Source organism: Camelus dromedarius, chromosome 21, assembly GCF_036321535.1.
Source record: "Camelus dromedarius isolate mCamDro1 chromosome 21, mCamDro1.pat, whole genome shotgun sequence".
Classification (NCBI taxonomy): Eukaryota; Metazoa; Chordata; class Mammalia; order Artiodactyla; family Camelidae; genus Camelus; species Camelus dromedarius.
The window spans coordinates 17,715,117-17,735,090 of NC_087456.1; the positions used below are offsets into that span (position 1 = coordinate 17,715,117).

Sequence of the window (19,974 nt, forward strand, 5' to 3'; positions counted from 1 at the left end):
GTGAGGGACTATACTAACGTCATTTATTTACATACAGTTGTCCAGCTTTCCCAACACAACTTGCTGAAGAGACTGTCTTTTCTCCATTGTATATTCTTGCCTCTTTGTCAAAGGTTAATTGACCATGGGTGCATGGGTTTACTTCTGGTTCCTCTATTCTGTTCCATTGGTCCATATGTCTGTTTTTGTGCCAATACCATGCTGTTCTGATTACTGTAGCTCTGTAGTATTGTCTGAAGACTGGGAAAGTTATGCTTCCAGCTCTGTTCTTTTCCCTCAGGATTGCTTTGGCAATTCAGGGTCTTTTGTGGTTCCATATAAGTTTTAGGATTATTTGTTCTGATTCTGTGAAAAATGTCATGGGTAATTTGAAAGGGGTCATATTAAATCTAGAGATTGCTTTGGGGAGTATGGCTGTTTAAACTATATTAATTCTTCTAATCCAAGACTGTGGGATGTCTTTCCAGTTCTTTGAATAATCTTCGATTTTTTTACCAATGTTTTATAGGTCTCAGTGTATAAGTCTTTCACCTTCTTGGTTAGGATTATTCCTAGGTATTTTATTTTGATGTGATTTTAAATGGGATTTTTTTTTTACTTCCTCCTTCTGATATTTCTTTGTTAGTGTAAAGAAATGCAACAGATTTCTGTGTATTAATCTTGTATCCTGCTACCTTGCTGAACACATTTCTTAGTTCTAATAGTTTTTGTGTGGAGTCTTTAGGGTCTTCTATATAGAGTGTTATGTCATCTGCATCAAATGATAATTTTACCTCTTATCTTCTGATTTGTATACCTTCTTTTTCTTTTGTGATTGATGTGGTTGGGACTTCCAGTATTATATTGAATAGAAGTGGTGAGAGTGAGCATCCTTGTCTTACTCAGAATTAGTGGGAAGGCTTTCAGCTTTTCACCATTGAGTATTATTTTGTCTGTGGGTTTGTCATACATGACTTTTTCTATGTTGAGATATGCTTCCTCCATACCCACTTTGGTGAGTTTTTGTCATAAATGACTATTGAATTTTATCAACATTTATCAAATGCTTTTTCTGTGTCTATTGAGATGATCATTTGATTTTTGTCTTTTCTTTTATTGATGTGGTGTATCACATTGATTGACTTGTGTATGTTGATCCATCCTTATGAACCTGGAATGAATCTAACTTGATCATGATGTATAATCCTTTTTATGAGTTGTTGGATTCAGTTTGCTAATATTAGGATTTTTGAATCTGTATTTATATACTTTTACATCTGTATTTATATATTTTTGTATCTATATTACAGGCCAAGAGATTGTCCTCTAATTTTCTTTTTTGGGTAATGTCTTTTTCTGGTTTTGTTATCAGGGGGATGATAACTTCATAGAATGACTTTGGGAGTGTTCCCTCCTCTTCAGTCTTTTGGAAGAGTTTAAGAAGAAATAAGTTCTTCTTGTATGTTTGGTAGAATTCTCCAGTGAAGCCATCCAATTCAGGACTTTTGTTTACAGGGAGTTTTTTTTTATTATTATTATTATTTAGATTCTATTTTACTTCTAGTGATCTGTCTGTTCAAATTATCTGTTTCTTCTCAATTCAGTTTTGGCAGGCTATATGTTTCTAAAAACTTGTCCATTTCTTCTAGGTTGTCCATTTTGTTGGTGTACAACTGTTCATAATATTTTTCTTATGGTTTTTGTGTTTCTGCTGTATCAGTTGTTAATTCTCCTGTTCCAATTCTTATTTTGTTTATTTGGGTCCTCTCTCTTTTCTTCTTGGTGAATCTGGTCAGAGGTTTGTTGATTTTTTTTATCTTTTCAAAAAAATATCTCTTGGTATTACTGATTTTTCTGATCTTTATTATTTCCTTCCTTCTGCTGACTGTAAGTTCTGTTTGTTCTTCTTTTTCTAATTCTGTTAGGTGATATATTAGATTGTTTGGGGGGGGATTTTTCTTGTGTTTTGAGAAAGGCCTGTATTGCTATGAACTTCCCCTTTAGGACTGCTTTTGCTGCATTTCATAGGTTTTGTATGGTTGTGTTTGCATTGTCATTTGTCCTGAAATATCTTTTAATTTCCTCTTTGATTTCATCATTCCCCCACTGGTTTTTAGGTAGCATGTTGTTTAGTCTCCATGTAATCATTTTTTCTCACTTCTATCTGTGGTTGATTTCTAGTTTCCTGCAACTGTGGTCAGAAACAATGCTGAAATAATTTCTATCCTGTTAAATTTGTTGAGGTCTGTTTTGTGTTTTAGTATGTGGTCTATCCCAGAGAATACTCCATGCACGTGTTTTTAAATAACTGACAACATACTTTTAAAAGTAAATTAACATTTTTATAGTAACCTACAATGAAAAAGAACATGAAAATGAATCTATGTATGTGTATGTGTGACTGAAACATTATGCTGTATACCAGAAATTGACACATTATAAACTGACTATACTTCAATAAAAAGAATGCAAATTTTAAAAAGTAAGTTAACATAATCACTATGTTATTTTAGTTTTATATGCTGTTATTTATCATATCACATTATAGAAACTGATAAATAATCCATATGGTGCTAGGAAAGAAGCTCATTTCAATTCATTTATTTTGAAATGTTTCTTTGTTATCAATAGCTTTCATGTTGTTGGATCATGGAAATGTGTAGATTGGGTAGATTTCCTCCCTAAGAGGTCTAAAGAATGACAATCTGAGAGTATTGTTTAGAGGAAAGGAGGAAACTATAAAAACCAGAAACAGCTTAGAACCTGACCCTTTCTCCCTAGATTATACCAAAAACTATAACCCAGTTGGGATCAACAAGCAGTTTCTTTAAAAATCCATTAATTCAGTGCATTATTGGCAAATCCCTGAGAGGACTGGAAGGCATTTTCAGTTACATTTATTGGGAAGATCTGAAATCAGATTGCTTTCCTTTCAATAACAGAAGAGGTTCTGGCTTGTAGGATTTAGAATGTTGATCTGAGAGTAAATAGTAAGTTACATAAAGCAGCCTGTGTAGTTACCATGGTTGGAACAAGGTAGGCGCTATCATAACTGATCACCTGGGAGAAAATTAAATGGGAAATACACTCAACAAAAGAGAATGAGGAAAATGTTAGGCATTTTAATGTAGTGTCCAGGAAAAGGAAAAAGACTCCCTCTCACTTATTCACCGAATATTTATCAACTGCTTGTTATATAGCACTGATGTGCTTGGATAAGTCACTGGATAAGCAGACATCCCTGCCCTTGTGGCACTTACATTCTTTTACCTACCTTCAGGTTCTAGTTCTAAATGCTTTTAAGACCTAAAACTGAAAGGAGAGAGATAGTATTGTTGACTTAAAACAATAAAATAGCCAGTTATTTGTCCAGCAAAATAGGTTAATTCAGGAACAGCAAAGAATTTCAATTCAGGACATGCAATCTGTGACAAAATATAGGCAAGTCCAGAGAACAACGGAGAGGAATATTCCTTTATAGATGAGAGGGGAGGTTGGGAGGGACTGTTATGAAGAAAGAGTCCATTGGAGGAAACTGGGAATTTGAAGTGCAGTGGCTTTTCATTGGCTGAGCTGTGATAGTCCTTAGTTGGCTAGTCTGTTGCCTCTCAAGGAGTTATTTTTCCTTCGTCCTGCTAGTAGTAAACCAGTAACATTCTTCCTGTTGAAGATGCAAAATATGTCTTTTCCTCTTGGGTCTGTAACTGGCTTGGAGTAGTAGGGCGCGAGACTTCCCTCTGCAAGCCTCTGACTCCATTCAAAATGAGCTTTCTGTTTATTAATTTTCACAGTATATATAGTAGTTAAGAGCATGCACCCTAGAACCAGGCTCTCTTCCTAGCCACGTGATCAAAACAAATTCTTTAAATCTTAAATTTAATCTTCCTTACTTCCTCACTTTGTTTATCTGAAAAATGCTACCATGTAGGGTTATAACCCTAAAATAACCCTTGAAAATTAACTAACTGGGTGAAGATGAAGATTTTGCCCAGTTCCTTCACCTTTACTGTCTGGGAACTTGAGCAGGGATTAAATGCTGATGTTTACTGTAGCTGCAGTCCCAGGGCAGTGAGAGTGAGGGAAAGGAAGGTGAGGCATGGAGGAATGGAAAATAAAGTAAGACAATGTGATACCATTACTGGTGACTGCTTCACGATAAGCCACAGAGACACAGCCACACAGGCTGTTTCTGGACAGGCTGTACAGAGAAACTGTGCCTCCAAATAGCTCACTGGAGGGAGGAAAGACGGTGGAATTTATTTGCTCAGCTTCCATCTCATGTATCCTGTGGATCCAAATTTTTCCTCCTGGGAGACAATTCCCCTGAAGTTCAGATTACATTTACCAGTTCTTTTAGCAGCTGCTTCAGAAGCCAAATCCTAAATTCTAGAAATTGGCACATCATTGTACTCTAAGTGGCAGGGAGAGCCTGAATCTCGAGGTGTGTGCCGTGAGCCTCAGGTGGCAGAATCAAGAGGGTCATGTGAAATCAGTGAACTCAGTAGCAGCGGCATGGGATTGAGGGCCCAGGAGAGGATGGCACCGAGGGAATCTGCTATACCTGTCATGGATAATAACATTGAATTATGTCAACCTTGAGGCCGCCCTTGAGAAAAACTTCATTATGTGCTTCACTTCACTTCTCTTCCCTTCCAGAGCTATTGGTTACCATCCACTGGTTGCGAGCATTCCTGCGACTGTGTCTTGGTTAAATGTCTCTTGTTTTCTCTTCTTCATTCTTCTCATGGAATCTCTACCTTGGCTTCTGGGCTCCAAGCGAGCCTGGGCGCTGCATTCTCTTTGGATGTGTAAGAGGTCCCCTCAGTACAAGCTGCCGACACACAAGCCAGAGACTGCTACTCCGTTTAATCGAGGATCTCAGGGCAATTCATGTTTATTTCTACTTTTTCATGTTCTTTATCTTTCTCCATTTGTACTATAAGCTCATTGCAAGCAGGTATCATGTCTTTTATGGAAACATAGCGAATTATAAGGAAAGAACCCTGGATAAAAAACGAAAGCTCAGAGTTTGTGGGCCAACCATGTCATCTGCCAACATACAATCTTGCACAAAGCCAAATAAACTCTCGGCCTCAACTTCCTCATCTGTAAAAAGAGGGTTGAATACCATGCAGATTGGTAATGAGGATCAAATCAGATCATAGGTGTGAAAATGTTTGGAAAAGCATAAGCACTACATAAATACAGTGCAGGATTATAATTAGCTGTCTATGGTCGCAGCATTGTGGAATCAGTGTTTGTTAGGAAGATGGAACTCTGTGATCTCTAAGACAGCACTGCAGTTTTGTCATTAAAGAATCTGCAGCACAGAGGTGTTGGGTAATGGAGGCATCAGATCAGTTCTGTTGAGATAATATTCTTGTCTCCTGGGTTTTGGAGAGGGGAAGTGAGGCTCCGAGAGGCTATGTGTCTTACCCACGGTCACTTAGCTCCTATGTCACCTCGCCAGCCTAGGAACACACGGTTGTCTGGTGCTGGGGCCTGTGCTTTCTCAGTACGCGGCAGCGCCCCTCCAAGGGTCCCTGGGGAGCCAGCACCTGAGCTGGCCCTGGACTCCGGGCCTCCAGAGTCCCGGGCCACAAAGCTCCCTAGCTGATTTCCCCATTCTGACTTGTGAGTGACAGTGTGGCATCTACAAGTCAAAGCCTCTGCTTAGAGCCCCTTCAGGCTCATGGGCCTTCGACACCTCTCCAGGGTACAGCGAGACTAAATGAGCTTTTAAAAGATTCTGTGAATTACCAATAGAGCGTATGGTGCCCAGCAGTTACAGACATGCAGTTTCGGTGCTTCCGGCCTGGGTTCTAATCCCTGCCCCAGCACTGCACAGGCGGCGGACCCTGGGCAAGTCACTGCGCTTCATGGGGACTCAGCCTCCCCACCTGCAGAAGGAGGGAAAGCGATCTGCCTTGCTAGAGTCGTTCTGAGGCCGAAATGAGCGAGAATCTGCTTGGCATGTAGGAAACAATAGATATTTTTGTCAAATGTAATCATAAGTTCTTGGATCTTATTTTACAATTCAAACTTAATAGTATATCATCATTAAATTTAAAAATGTACTAAACAAAAATAGAAACGAACATAGCAGGTCCTCCTTTGAAACGAAATAATCTCCACTGGTAGGTAGACAGCAGAAACCTTACTTTTCTCTCAGAAGAGACTCAGTTTTAGACTGCTTTTGTGGAGTTCCGAGGAAGACCCTTTTCACCTGACTCTGAAGGGGCAGTCAGGTTGCCCGACAGAGTCTGCTGCCCGTCAGCTCAGGGAAGAGCCACCAGGTTCCCAGCCCCGGCAGCAGGTGCTTGGGACTGAGGCTGTGTGCGCAGCCCTGATGGCTGCGTTCTGTTTTGTGCTCTTTTAGCTCTTTCATGTTGCACAGAAGACTGACATCTAGAATCAGTCGAACATAATGAATTAACTCCTTAGTGGGATTTCATGTTGTTTTTGACATTTCTTTGATAATTTTGAACAAAATAACTTCTGAAGTGATTACATCAGGAGAGCAATATCTTTAGTCCTTTTAAAAGTGTTTTCTTTGTTTAGTTAAACATTTCATGAATCGGGGGGAAGCAGTTTCATTGGTTTTGCCACGTGTAACATGTGGATTGCTGGTGATGGAAATTAAAAAGAATATTTGGTTTTGTAGTATTATCTTGATGATTTAGTGGGATATTTTCTGGGCTTTTGTTTTCTATAAACTAATTGGTTTTTAAAATGGCTAGTACTCATGGAATCTGTGTGTGTGTGTGTGTGTGTGTGTGTGAGAGAGAGAGAGAGAGAGAACAGGGGCAGAGCCATTTTCTCCTAATCACCTATGGAAAATAGTTAGCTTTTTAAAGAGCAGATATTTTAAAGGCATTTTGCAGAAATATAGAAAAGCAGCACTAACATGGCATTTGAATCACTCTTTTCCCCTTGATGCAAATTCTAATGTTTATATGCTAGGCAAGTGTCATTAAAAGAAAGTAGACATCCATCCAGCTGATGCACTGCTGACTCTGGCCACTAAGTGAAGGAAGCTCGACCAGGCCCCTGCAGATGTGGGGACAGGAAAGGGGTGGGTATTAAGGTGCCAAACATGGAGTTCAAGCTGAGTTGCCTTCTAACCAGCTGGTGGTGCTTATCTGCTGTTTCTTCATCTTCTTTGTCTGGTACTGCCCCTTACTTTTACGGACTCTTCCTCTCTGTTTTCATGGTTCTGTTGCTTTGCTTTGGCTTTTTATTTCTAGACACCCACTTGTGGCCAGATTTCACACCCTGACACAATGAAATGGTAGACTTTGGTTGGGTGTGGCATTTTATTAGAATTCACCTTAGGCTTTATTATCCAAAATCTGAAACTTACTAATTATGGATTTTAATCAAACATCTAGTTGCCAGGAAACTCTGGGTTCTTTAAAAAAAAAAAATTTTTAGGACTCATAGATATTGAAGCATCTTAACACTGAGGGGTGTTACCCAAGCCAGATCAGCACTTAGGAAGAAATCAATCAAAATTGTAGTTGGTCATAATTTATTGCCCTTTCTGAACTTTGTTATAGAAAGAAATACCTTATATTCAGCTTGATTCTTTAGCATCATAAAAGTTCATTCAGGAAGGTTTGATGAACAGAAGTCTTTATTCACTGGCTCAAATCTTAGTTCATACTCTGTACTGAACATCTGCATGTATGTCTAGATTAATACTGCAAAATCATTTCAAAATTGAAATGATTAAAACCTTGTATTTTCAATTCCTAAAATATCTCAAATAGGTATCAGTTAAAGTAAATTCATGATGGTTTATAGCTGAGGTTTAAATTTGGCTATGTAGTAAGTAGTTTATCATGTTATACCCAGAGGTGATTTTTATACCTATTAACAGTGCTTCTTGAGGCAGAGGGTGTGAAAAAAGATCTCACAAGGCTGGCAGTTCCAGGCAGATGCATATCTGTACCTCCAACGTCACTGGTTATATTTTAACTATAAAAATGTTGCAACCATCTGGGCAGCAAAGCAGCTGAGGTCTGCTCTTGCCTGTGATTGTATGTACGAGGATGTTTGCTTGACTTTGGAGACACTGGATTTATATAAGGAGAAGTGTCAGGCTGTAACTCTGATGTGCTGCTGCGATGTGTCTGCAGCCACTTTCCTGCAGTGGCCTTCCCTCAGACGTCCAAGGGTCACGTTCAAGTGTGTCAGTCAGTGCCTGGTAACACAGTTGCTGCTAGATTCTCTGTCGTTGTGCCTTCAGGATAAAACCCTGATTTTCATCAATAAACTAATCTGTAGAAAGAACATTTGAAAAAAAAAAAAGCCACAAAAATCCTTTCTACTAATAGTGGATCTTACCATTTGTTTAGAGAGAGAAAAACCAAATTACAGCCTAATTGTCACAGAATCTTCCAACATTGAAAGTCAACAGCTAATTTCTTCTTCATGGAGAAGAGCTTATGAACTGTTCTGGGCCACTTAGGATCAGTTCTTGAGAGCACACAGTACTCCCTGATTTATATAAATGTTTGGCTGCGTACCTCCACAGTTAAGAGCTATTAGAGTTTTTGCTGATTTGCTTGGCACATCTCCAGCAAAGTAGTCCATTAAAATTCAAATGCTTTCCCGATAATTGAGACAATCAATTTACATTAAACAAGGCACAATTATAATTTCACGTACAATTTAAATTCTATAGAAAATAATCTGTGTGAGATAAAGAGGGACACTTATTTTGATGCAAAGGGATGTTTTTATAGTCTGCATAAACAAATCTTTCATATTTTCAAAATAGTTCCCTCATTATCTTTGGTGTAGAGGAATTCTATTGTGTTTTATTTTGTTGGAGGGACAAGTGTGTGCCTATCACTGCATGTTTAATAGGCACTGTGACTTTCAATTGCATTTAGATTGAAAGGGTTGAGGTCGAATAAGGTAGGTACTTGTGGACGATTTGACATGGAATCACTCTCATAAAAAGAACAAACAAAGAGGATGCATGTTGAGTGAGTCTGTTGCCTCTTTGCCAGCAGTAATGAAATGGATGTATCTTTACCTTTTTTCAATAGACCAAGTACCTATTACTTTGCCAGGGATTGTTTGTTAGATCCTAAGAAAATCATTCAAAGAAAATTGGGAAGGATGCATAGGATGGGGGTGAAGTTGCCATGGTTGTGTGCCTTTGTGCCAAAGAGTTCCTGGGAAAGCTTCAAACCCCCAGCGAGGAGGCTCTCGAGGCAGCCAGACCACACCAGTGTGCCCAGATCCTCCGCAGCTCTCACTTGTGAGCAATTCATGAGACTGGTCTCGTCGGTCAGGAAATCTAGAACACTGGAGAAATATTATTAGGAAGAACATCGTAAAAATAATGACAAGCTAGAAAACAAATCCTGTCAGAGCCCGAGAATATATTTGGCTTCCGCTTGCTGTGTCTGTCTGTTTCTATAAACGGTCCAGAATAGAAACCGGATGTTTAAAATCTCTCTCCCTTTCATGTGCTCTCCTCCCCCTCCTGCCTTCCTTCCTCTTCAGTATTAGTAGACTTACTATTTTTATTATTTTTTATTTATGTTCCTATTTTCAATATTTGCCATTTGTGTGGATAACACATTAATATTTAATACAATGTTTTCAGACTCCAGGAATAGCTGAATCATAAGAGAAAACTTGAAATTGATGCAGACTCCAAGGGAGCGTATAAACTGAGTGTTACAGTTACTTTTCCCACTCACAAATGGCACATGGTTATTTGAAAAGATGATGTGTACTTAGGATTGAAATCTTTTGTCTTTGTATGTGAGTCTAATTTGTATTATTTTTGTGTCATAGGAGTCATCCAGCATCATTCTAATTAAAATGAAAGAAATACCAAAACAGTATGTTAGCCAGTGCTTTCTAATAATTTTCTTTTTCTCTAGAAGCACATTTTTTTTTTACCAGCCTCATTGCTGTTAAAGAAACTCAGTTGTGATTTAAATAGAGTCTTGAGCTTAGTTCTTCATTTTAGTTCTGTTGTAGAACTAAAGAATTTAAAGGAGGCAACATTTGTTTCTTTCAGTAGTTTATTTTCTCCAATCAGTAATTGTAGTTTTGTATTTGTAAAATTAAAATTGATACTGGAAATTATATGAACAATTTTGTATTACATGCTATTCCCAGAACTGTAGCTTTATGATCCACTTTAGAAATATAAATTAATAAGAATAGATTCTTCCAAAAGTTTTTTTATTACAGAAAGCATGTACATTTGAGGTGTAACATCTTAGAGACTTTTTTCCCATTCTCAACTTAAAGGGATATCAATTATCAATTGTAGGTTAACAACTTAGATCTTATTTTAATCATTTTATATATATATATATACACATACATATGTATATACATATAAAACTTCGTATTTTCTTTGTAATTAAAATTCCTAAATAATATTACTTTTCTCAAGTAAATTTACTTACTTATTCTTAACATTAGCAATAAATTTGTATATATTTTCTGAATATCTATATTTCATATTCCAAATAAAAAGATTAACAGTTGTTTTAAGGAATTCTGTGTTATGAGCTGAATTGCCTAAAATGGCATTTTGAAGAATCAGGAGAACTGGAAAGTTATCTAGTGCAACTCCTTCTCTTTCCACCTTCTCAGCCTCCATCTCCACCCCCAACATGAAGACTTCATAGATGAGGAAACTGAGGGCCAAAGAGATAAGGTGACTTCTAAGACTGAGGCTCAGGTACGGACTAGAATCTGTGTTTTCTAATTTCTGCTCTAGTGTTTTCTACTGTCTTCCTCAGTAGTTTGTATGTTCCCAGAAGTAGGGAGGTGAGCTAGTACTAATAATCAAAAGGAAAATATTAAGCGCAGATAAATCGATGTTTAGCAGAAACTGGCTTCTCCAGGAAGCTTGAGACCGGAAGTGGACTGGTTAGTTGAAAGGTCGGGAAATCAGGGCAAGTGATACACGTCAGGCCAAGACATTTCCCTCGTGCACGGCTCACCTGACTTGGAGCGCCACGTCATTTTTGCTGAATAAACCGTACCCAAAGTGCCTCTTCGGGTGCACCCAATTTCGGTTTCTCTGAAACAACTGAGGACATAAAGACTCTTGGGGAGCAACCTCCATTCAGGACGTGCCATCTTAATGACCCTCTGGCCCTCCCACCACGTCTTTTACTTTTCTTTCATGCACACCTACTTTGACAGACTCTTTTTCAACTCAGCTTTGTTGATTCTTTCTAAATCATCCTACATTGTTTTCATAGAATCAGCAAACTCTTTTTTTAACAATCGTATTTCTGAGTTCACTAAACATTGAGTTATGCATACGTAAGCAGCATAAAGAGGCTTGCAAAGAAATATAACTGACTTTGAGAAATACAATACAGCTGGCGAGAGCAGAAGTGTCCAGTCACACTGGAGAGTAGCAGCCAGTGGCCGTGAGTACTGAGTGTGCCTTGGACATCATTCGAGACATTTACTAGAGAGAAGAAGAAAGTGTCAGTTCACTTGGTGATCAGGGTAAGGGCCTTCCATTCTGACAATTCCTGCTGCACTTTGGAAGGAGCTGCTAGAGTCAGACAAGCGAAGATGTCCACAAACTAGCTGAAGAGCCTGCACTGCCTTCTCCGTGCACCAGGGAGAAGGCAACCGACGTGGAGGCGGAAGGAAGGGAACTTTCGTAGTTCCCTTTTTGCTTTCTCTGCCCCTGGGTCTTAGGCCAGACTCACACCACCCAGAAGACCTGCCAACGGAGCATTCTTAAACCAAGCAAACTTTCCACAGCTGCTGGCGGTAGAAGCAGCGGCTGCTACAGCTCAGCCTAGGGAGTCACCCCACACCTACTTATTTTCAAGTGACCTGCCTCGCAGCTGGTGATTCTCAGGGATGCAGCCCTGCTTTCTTTAGGCAGCTGGTCTACTTCTTGTATAGAGTCCAGGAAGAATTGCTTTTCATCAGATGGCACTGCTGAAAATACCAGTGGTTTCAAAAATGGGTTTTCAGTAAATCCTTGGGTCAAGTACCCATGTCTGGGTACTTTGAAGGCAGTAAATCTCATTTCTAAATAATGAATGAACAGAGCAACAAGTAATGAACAACTACCCTCCCTGTAAATTGGGTTATAAATATAATCCTTCCACTTCTCCTTCTGTTTATTTTTTATTTTTTGGTTTGAGCATCCATTCCATTTTCCTTTCTTAATTAGGTCATGGTATTTATAGCACACAGCTGCTTCACAAAACAAACAAACAAACAAATGTGCTGTATCACTGCCTCTTCACTCCCTTGCTACATTTGTTGTGGCCCCACGAGGTGGGGCAGCATTTTTCCATATGTATTCTGTGGACAATCAGTCCTACAAAATGGTCTTTGAAAAAAGGAATGCAGGATGTTTTAGTTTGGGATATATTGCACAGACTGTCTCTCTTTGGAAAGTCAAAATGCACATTATTACATTAAAAGCCTTGATAAGTCTTGGAAACTATTTGTCATTTTTAAAGTTTAAGTTGGCTTTAATTAAAATAATAATATAAATTAAGATATTTGTGAAACTGTAAAACTTTATGGCTAACGGTGTGAGGGTGTAGCACGAAGCGCTACACACTGCCCTGTAGGGTGACTGTTGGAGACATATCATTAATCTAAGGGTGGAAACGGCCCACTGTGGCACTTCATGGAGGACCTTCATAGCTTCTTCATGACTCTGATCACCTTTCATTCCTTACCCCTCCTATTCCAAACATGGTTTTTATTTTCATCTTTTTCCTTCATACTCTAGTGTGTAGCATGAATACTAAGTCCACGCTTTCTAACTCACAGGCGGGAAGAGCTGTGCCTGGCTGTTGCATACACCCACGCTGCCAAACAAGGGGATTCTGTTACCTACAGGTGAAAGTTGAGGTGTGGTTATTCCAGGCTACCGAGACGATGCCAAGTAATGGAGTTAGAGAGGAATAGTTCCTGGAAGTCTCGGTTATCTCTGTCTGGCTATGATGTGCAAGGAAAGTAACATCTACTTTTTTCTCAGTTCACGGGCTCTCAAAAGGGATTTTTGTTGTTGTTATGTTTTTCCTTCTTCTTGGGGATCTGGAATAATTTGTGAATGCTATATGTAGAAAGAAGATGTGTGTTCGTCCAATTATTAATTTGTTCACTCCCTGTTTGTACATACACCCTTCAGATATTTACTGAGTGCCAACACTGACTTGGGGTGAGCTTAGGGATTAAAAAGTGGCATAAGACTTAACCCTTGTCTTTGAGGATTCACAGTCCAAATGCTCTTGCCTGTGCTTCCCAAAGCCTGAAATACCTTTCCTTTGTCTACCTAGAGCCCTCTTGTTTCTCAAGAGCCAGGTCAGCTGTCATCTCTTCAGCAAAGCCTTCCTTAACCCCACTTTATGCATTACTCAACACTTTGTTCAAACAGCACTTTGATCAAGTGCACAGGGCATCATAATTATTCTTTGAATGTCTGATTCACTAGAATGAATTCCTTAACAACAGGAACCATATCCTAGTTATCACTGTTTCTCTAGCATGTAGCCCAGTGCCAGGCACTAAGAAGGCACTCACTCAATGACTTTTTTCATTTTTTCATCTAACTCATCTTTTTCAGTCTCCTAAAATTGTAGAAGGGAAAAAAATGAGACAAAGGCAGAGTTTGATGTGTATGTACAACTTGAAAAAAAAATGTAGAACCTCTTATCTACATCCTCACATTTAGAAAAACTGTTCAGTATATGTGTGTCTAATTACTATCATTAAGTAATGTAAATCTAAATTTTTATTGTATAATGATGTACAGCTAGTGATGACTCAATAAATATTAATTAAAACTATTAAATATGCTTTGATCTCATTAAAACTAGAATGGCTCCCTCACTCTATTTAGGCCATTTAACTACTCATTGTGTTATTAGTTGGTCCTTATTTTGCAAGGTTTGTAGGTCATGTTTAATGGAGCTGCTTGTTAAGGTTGTTAGCAGTTACATAAATGACTTTGACTTTACAAATTTTATGACAGTCATTTGGAATGAGTTATACGTTTTCCAAGCTTTTGGTTTCCCCAGTGGCTTAATATGTTAAAGAATGATTGTTACGATGCAACTTCTGTGGCAATTTTTTTTTGATCAGCTAAATTTGGCATTTTGCATAATGCTAGTGATTTCTGTGTCATAAGGGAAGGGAAGGAGATAATATAGAGTTAAGGATAGGAAACATTTTTCTTTTTTTACATGGCCAGGTGGAATAGCCCTTGGAAGTTGATCTTGGAAAGAAATGATCATTTCTTGCTCAAATCAAATATGCTTAATTTCTATCTCTCTCCTACTCTTAAATAATCATTTTTGTGACCTATATCTGGAAGTGCTCCAGTTTTTTCACATGGCCCTTAGAACAGAGTGTTAGTGGTGCATTTCATATTTCTTGTTTTGAATTATGCCACTGTGTTCACCTACAAGATTATGTCCTGCTAGGCCTGGCTGAGTCATAGAGTCCTGGACTCCTTTTGGCTTTTTACCCAGAACAAGGAGGCCTAAATGACTGTAAATGAGGCAGCCCAGACAGCCTCCTTTCCCTCAGGTCCATACTCCCATCTTGGGGGTCTAGATACCCCCCAATTCAAAATGGAGACTGAATGACCCCAAGGAAAGGCTGAGAAATGTTTGGAGCTGATCTCCACATGTCTCCCATGAGAACTATTTTCAGGGCTTGGGGCATGGGTGGGGGCGGGACCAACATAAAATTTGAGCTCTCCCTAGAGGCCAACATTCCTTAATTCTAGGCAGTTAGTCACTCTGTCTTATTTCTTATAGTAAATGTTTCTATTTTCTAGCACTTAGAGCACTGTATTCATGGCATTTTATGTCTTTCTTATTATACTGTGATGTCTTCAGTGTGAACCATGAGCTATCAATCACTGAAGTCCCAGTGTATAGAACTGTGCTGAATTAATGAATAATTATCTAGGAGCGGAAATTGTTTTAATTTAAAAGCTGTTAGCTAATGGTTAGGATTAATATATGCTGATTCCATTTGTGTCCTCATTTCCTTCCACCGATCCATTAGGATTTGAACTCACCTGGCTTATTCTCAATTTTCAACCCTTTTGAAAAGCTACAAGTATGGTTTAGTCCATCTAAAACAAAAACAAACACACACACACAAAAACAAACGCACAAAAGATTGAATACCTATCACATGGTAGGAACTGCAGGCCATGGAGAGATAGAGGTAAATTAAACAATCACTGATCTCTTGTTCTCTGGAGAAAGAGACGGAAAGCCCTCACTCTAGCCCCATGAGCCTCATGTGGTTAAGGCTTCAGTAGAGACATGCGCATAGGAGCCTAAGATCCCTAGGAGAGACACAAACCCAGCCTGAGAAAGGAAGAGGAGGGGCCGGACTGGAGAAACATTTAGGAGGTAAAATTGGCTAGCAGTTGATGGGATATGAGAAATGAGTAAAAGGGAGGAATCAAATAATTTTTGCCCCTGTTAGTACCTGTGACTTTGCTCTAAATTCCAGTGACAGTTTTGATATTTCTAGGAATGAATCTATAGAATGCCTTAGAAGCAAATGATTTTAACATGACATTTGTTGATCATGTCTTCATTTGGTTTAAATTTTCCCTAAAGTAAGTGTACATTTTTATTTTTAAATTTGCACATCCCTTATTTCTATGACTATTCAAACTAGATTTATAGTTTTCACAATAAGATATTTTAAATCCCAAGAAACAAGAGTCCAGAATTGTATCAGAAGAGAGATTGTAGCTGACTTTTCAGCCCCTAACCCTGCCATCGTTTAGCTCTGCTTCACCTTCCAGCTGTGCTGAACTCTGCTCCCTGTAGTACACTTACCGTTTACTGTCCTTGGTGCTAGGGACAAGAGTCCTTTAGACAATACAATATAGTGAGAATGTAATTTTGTGCAGCCACTGTGGAAAACAGTATGGAGATTCCTTTAAAAACTAAAAATAGAGTTACCGTATGATCCCACTCCTGGGCACATATCTGGAAAAAACTCTAATTTGAAAAGATATGTGTACTCCAATGTTCATAGCAGCACTATTTACAATAGCCAAGACCTAAAGCAACCTAAATGCCCATTGACAGATGATTGGATAAAGAAGTTGTGATATGTGTGTATATGTGTGTGTGTATATGTGTGTGTGTGTGTGTATAGTTCAGCCATTTAAAAAGAATGAAATAATGCCATTTGCAGCAACATGGATGGACCTGGAGATCGTCATACTAAGTGAAGTAAGCCAGAAAGAGAAAGAAAAATACTATATGATATCACTTACATGTAGAACCTTTAAAAATGACACAAATGAACTTATGTACAAAACAGAAACAGACGTATAGACATTGAAAACAAACTTATGGTTACCAAAAGGAAAAAGGGAGGGGGATGAATTAGGAGTTTGGGATTTGCAGATATTAACTATTATATGTAAAATAGATAAACAACAGGGTTCTACTGTATAGCACGGGGAACTATATTCAATAATTTCTAATAACTTATAATGAAAATAGGAAAAAGAATGTATATATGTGTAACTGAATCATTATGCTATACACCAGAAACTAACACAACTACACTTCAATAAAAAAAAACAGTGTAATAAGTATAATAATAATTCTCTTTGGCCAGTCCTCCTAATTATGACTCTAAGCAGTAGTATTATTTCTAAGAGAAGAACATTAAAAATAATCAAGTCAAAGTATTAAATCAAAGCATCAAAATGTCCCACATCAGGAGATTAGTTACATAAACAGTACATGAATTTCCTACAATGGAATCTAAAATGCCAATGAAATCACTTACTGGAAGAAAAGTGTTTATTGAAGTGAAAAATGTTAAAATGTCTATCTCTAAGAGCAAATAGGATATAAGTAATAGATATTATATGATTCCATTTTTTTGCATAAAAAAGATGTAGATATGTACTCAAAATACCATGTCTTCTTCACACTCTAGTTTTTGTATCTCACATGTATAAGACTTTGAGTCTTCAAAGTTAGCCCTGTGCCAACTTGTACGTGGAACTCAGCATCATCTCCCAGAGTTCCCCAAAGACTTCATATGCACAAAAGCACCACTGATCAGCATGGACTTTACTGGGATGTTGTAAGAAAGGAAGTGGAGAACACTGACACCACACATCCCTTGGAAACAATGTAACAATTCCCACTGATACTTAGTTCTCTCCTTCCAAGTCCTTTCTAGGCTGTATTTCCACAGGAACATTTTTCCTCTTTCTTGCTTCCCCCTCTCCTCATAGCTTTCAAATTCTTGCCTTTCTCATGTTCTGCGGACCACAAATTCCTTACCCTATATTTTGCAGAATAATCTAGCTCTGCCCTGGCTCTTGCCTCAAATGTACATATGTTAAAACTCACCTGGAATTTGATTAAAAACTGAACTTAACATTGCATCCTTGTATATACACACACACAGGACACACAAGAGAATGTAATACATTAACTGTATAAAGGCAGTGGAATTATTGGTGTATTTTGTTCCTTTGCATATTCCAATAATTTCTAAGTTTTCTGCTCTGAGTGTGTGCTATTTTTGTAAAAGGAAATGTAAACAGTAAGGAAAAAAATAATGCTCAGTTCAGGTTGTGCCTCTTTTATGAATCCTTTCCTGACTAACCCCTTCCAAAGAGAGTTAGAGCCCTCTGCCCGGTTTTCCATTTTGCCTTGTTGATTTCTCTCGTCCTACCCTTACACCATTGCTTTGTTTTTATCATGCTTCCCCCTGAGTTCTCAGACCCTTCCTCTTCTGTTGGTTCATCACCATCATAGACCACTTCTCAAGCTGAAATCCATAGATGGGCTGTGAATCTCCAGAAAATAGATGCAAAATTTAATGTCTATTCATTTCTTTTCTCTGAAGTACCTCCAATTAATTTTGGGGTGCCCTACATTGTAGCAGGCAAGGTTCTAGATCTGGTCTTTAATCAGAATCTCAAAACACTGAAGAATTCCTGGCCCATTGTTCTCTATGTGTCCCTGTTTGTTTCTGTTCCCTGTTTAGAATGTAAGTGCCTCGAGGCAAGGACTTGTCTGTCTTGTTCATCACCAATTCCCTACTGCCTAGAACAGTGTCTGGAACATAATAGGCACTCAAAAAGTGCAACATTTTGAATGATTAGGCATTATGAGGTAGAAAAGACATTTTATTAGCTCCATTTTTCAGAGTTGATTTAATATCATGATGTTACTTGAGGAAGCAAGAAGTAATCAAAAGCATTCTGAGATGCTGGGAATTCAGACTGGGGTTTATGTTCAGTCTTATCACAAAATTGGTCTTGAAGCAGGATTGGATTTGGCATCCAAGTGGGTATCTGTCTCCTTTCCCTCAGGCCGGACTTGGTGGTCACCTAAGCTGTTTCTGACTCAACATTTCGCTCTTGGCTTGAAGCCCCAGCCCAAGTCAGCAGGTCTTCTATCTCTTAGGTTCTGAGAATAGGCAGCATTCTTGATTTTGACCTTGCCTTGGCTTCACTTGATGTAGTTCCTTTTTGTTTTCGAAGGTAATTTGTTCCATAGAAACCAGACAGGGTGCTGTTTAAATAGTAGGCTGTTGTCTCAGTGTAACATATTGGCCCACTGAGATCTACAAGAGAGTGAATCACAGACCCGCCTCTGTACACTTCTGATGCAGTGTGAATGTTCTGGATGTAAGACAATCCTGTTCAGAATGATCAGGTTATCTCATTTTGCCATCAGTCATATTCTGAAATGTTACATTGGTAGAAAAGCTGCTGTTCCTGGCCAAGTAGTTTCTCTCCACTGTAGCAATATACTTTTTAAAAATCAGGTAATTCTGTCTCTAATCCAAATTGTATTTGGTTTATTTTCTTCAGACTATGTATATGACTGGGGCTGTGTACTTAAAGTTCAGCTTTGTGTGTGGTATTCCTGTGATAATTCCAGTGCATCAAATCAGATGTTTACAAAAACCAACCTGGAGACCGATACTACACAGCAGTTTAGCAGCAAATTTCTACTCTGGGTATTTAACAATAATTGGGATCTTTCTTTTGGCTTTACATAAACTCAGATTAGTAGTAAAATCTAAGTACCAGCCCATTTGGCAAACTCTTACACTTCAAGCAATCACAAATTTGCTTCTGATTGTGCTTTTCATTCGCACCTAGCTCAGATTTTTGCCTGATGCTTTTTTAAATCCTCTCATTTACATACTGTGGTAAATTTAAAATGAGAACAGATGAATGCTGCTAAACTTTTTTATTTCACTGATGAATATGGTATTTTGCTTCAAGTATCTCGCTGTTATATATTCAATGACCTTTAAAACATGAAATAGATACTTTTTTTCATGTCTGCTGTGCAAGATGGATCATTACTATTGTCTTCCCTTTGTGACAATGAGTCTGAGACACAGGGACCAAGCAGAGCATCTGGGAACTGGTTGTAACAGAGCTAAAATTCATAGTTTCCTGTTCACAGGCTCACACATAGTCATCTGGGCAGAGCGGCCTCTTTCACGTTTGGTTCTCTTGGAGCTGTGGGAGGTGATGCACCCACTCGAAATGTATTTCTCCTTCCCCGCTGTCCCAGAGCTCCGCAATCTATGTTATTGTACCCGTATGGGGGTGTTAGAACATATATTTTAAGTACGAGTCAGAAAAGAGGTAGTTTTCTGAATGACTAATATGGATTTGGCTTCAGCTAAGTGTAATACTTGATTTCATTTTTATTATTGATAATAATAATCATGTTCTCCAAAGGAGCAGAGTGAATCTTAGAGAGGTATCAAAGAAACCAGAGCCTGACAGGAGGTAAAGTGGTAAAAACAGATTTTATTGGGGCACTATTGCAATCGGATAGAACTTGGCTCAATTTCAAATACAACAAGGAAGAGTGTGGGGGTTCGTAGCCAAGGAGCAGGATGGGGGTGGGAGGAGTGTGGAATCAGTAGATAGAAAATTACCGAGAAGAAACATCAGTGATAAGGAGGTTTCTGGCT

The 19,974-nt window shown here is 38.5% G+C and overlaps 1 protein-coding gene across 8 annotated transcripts in view; it reads left to right on the forward strand.

Moving 5' to 3' along the window:
* The window catches only part of SDCCAG8 (SHH signaling and ciliogenesis regulator SDCCAG8), a 185,448-nt gene that overhangs the window by 124,693 nt on the left and 40,781 nt on the right, over positions 1-19,974 (forward strand). For 5 of the 8 annotated variants that reach the window (XM_031438535.2, XM_064477226.1, XM_064477228.1 and 2 more), the window contains one exon: positions 10,615-10,702. The exons of 2 other annotated variants lie outside the window; for them this stretch is intronic. In XM_031438535.2, coding sequence (XP_031294395.1) covers positions 10,615-10,702 — 88 coding nt within the window. Of the gene's footprint in view, positions 1-10,614; positions 10,703-12,786; positions 13,667-19,974 lie in introns of those variants that run through there. One more of the 8 variants, XM_064477229.1, reaches the window with a different exon arrangement.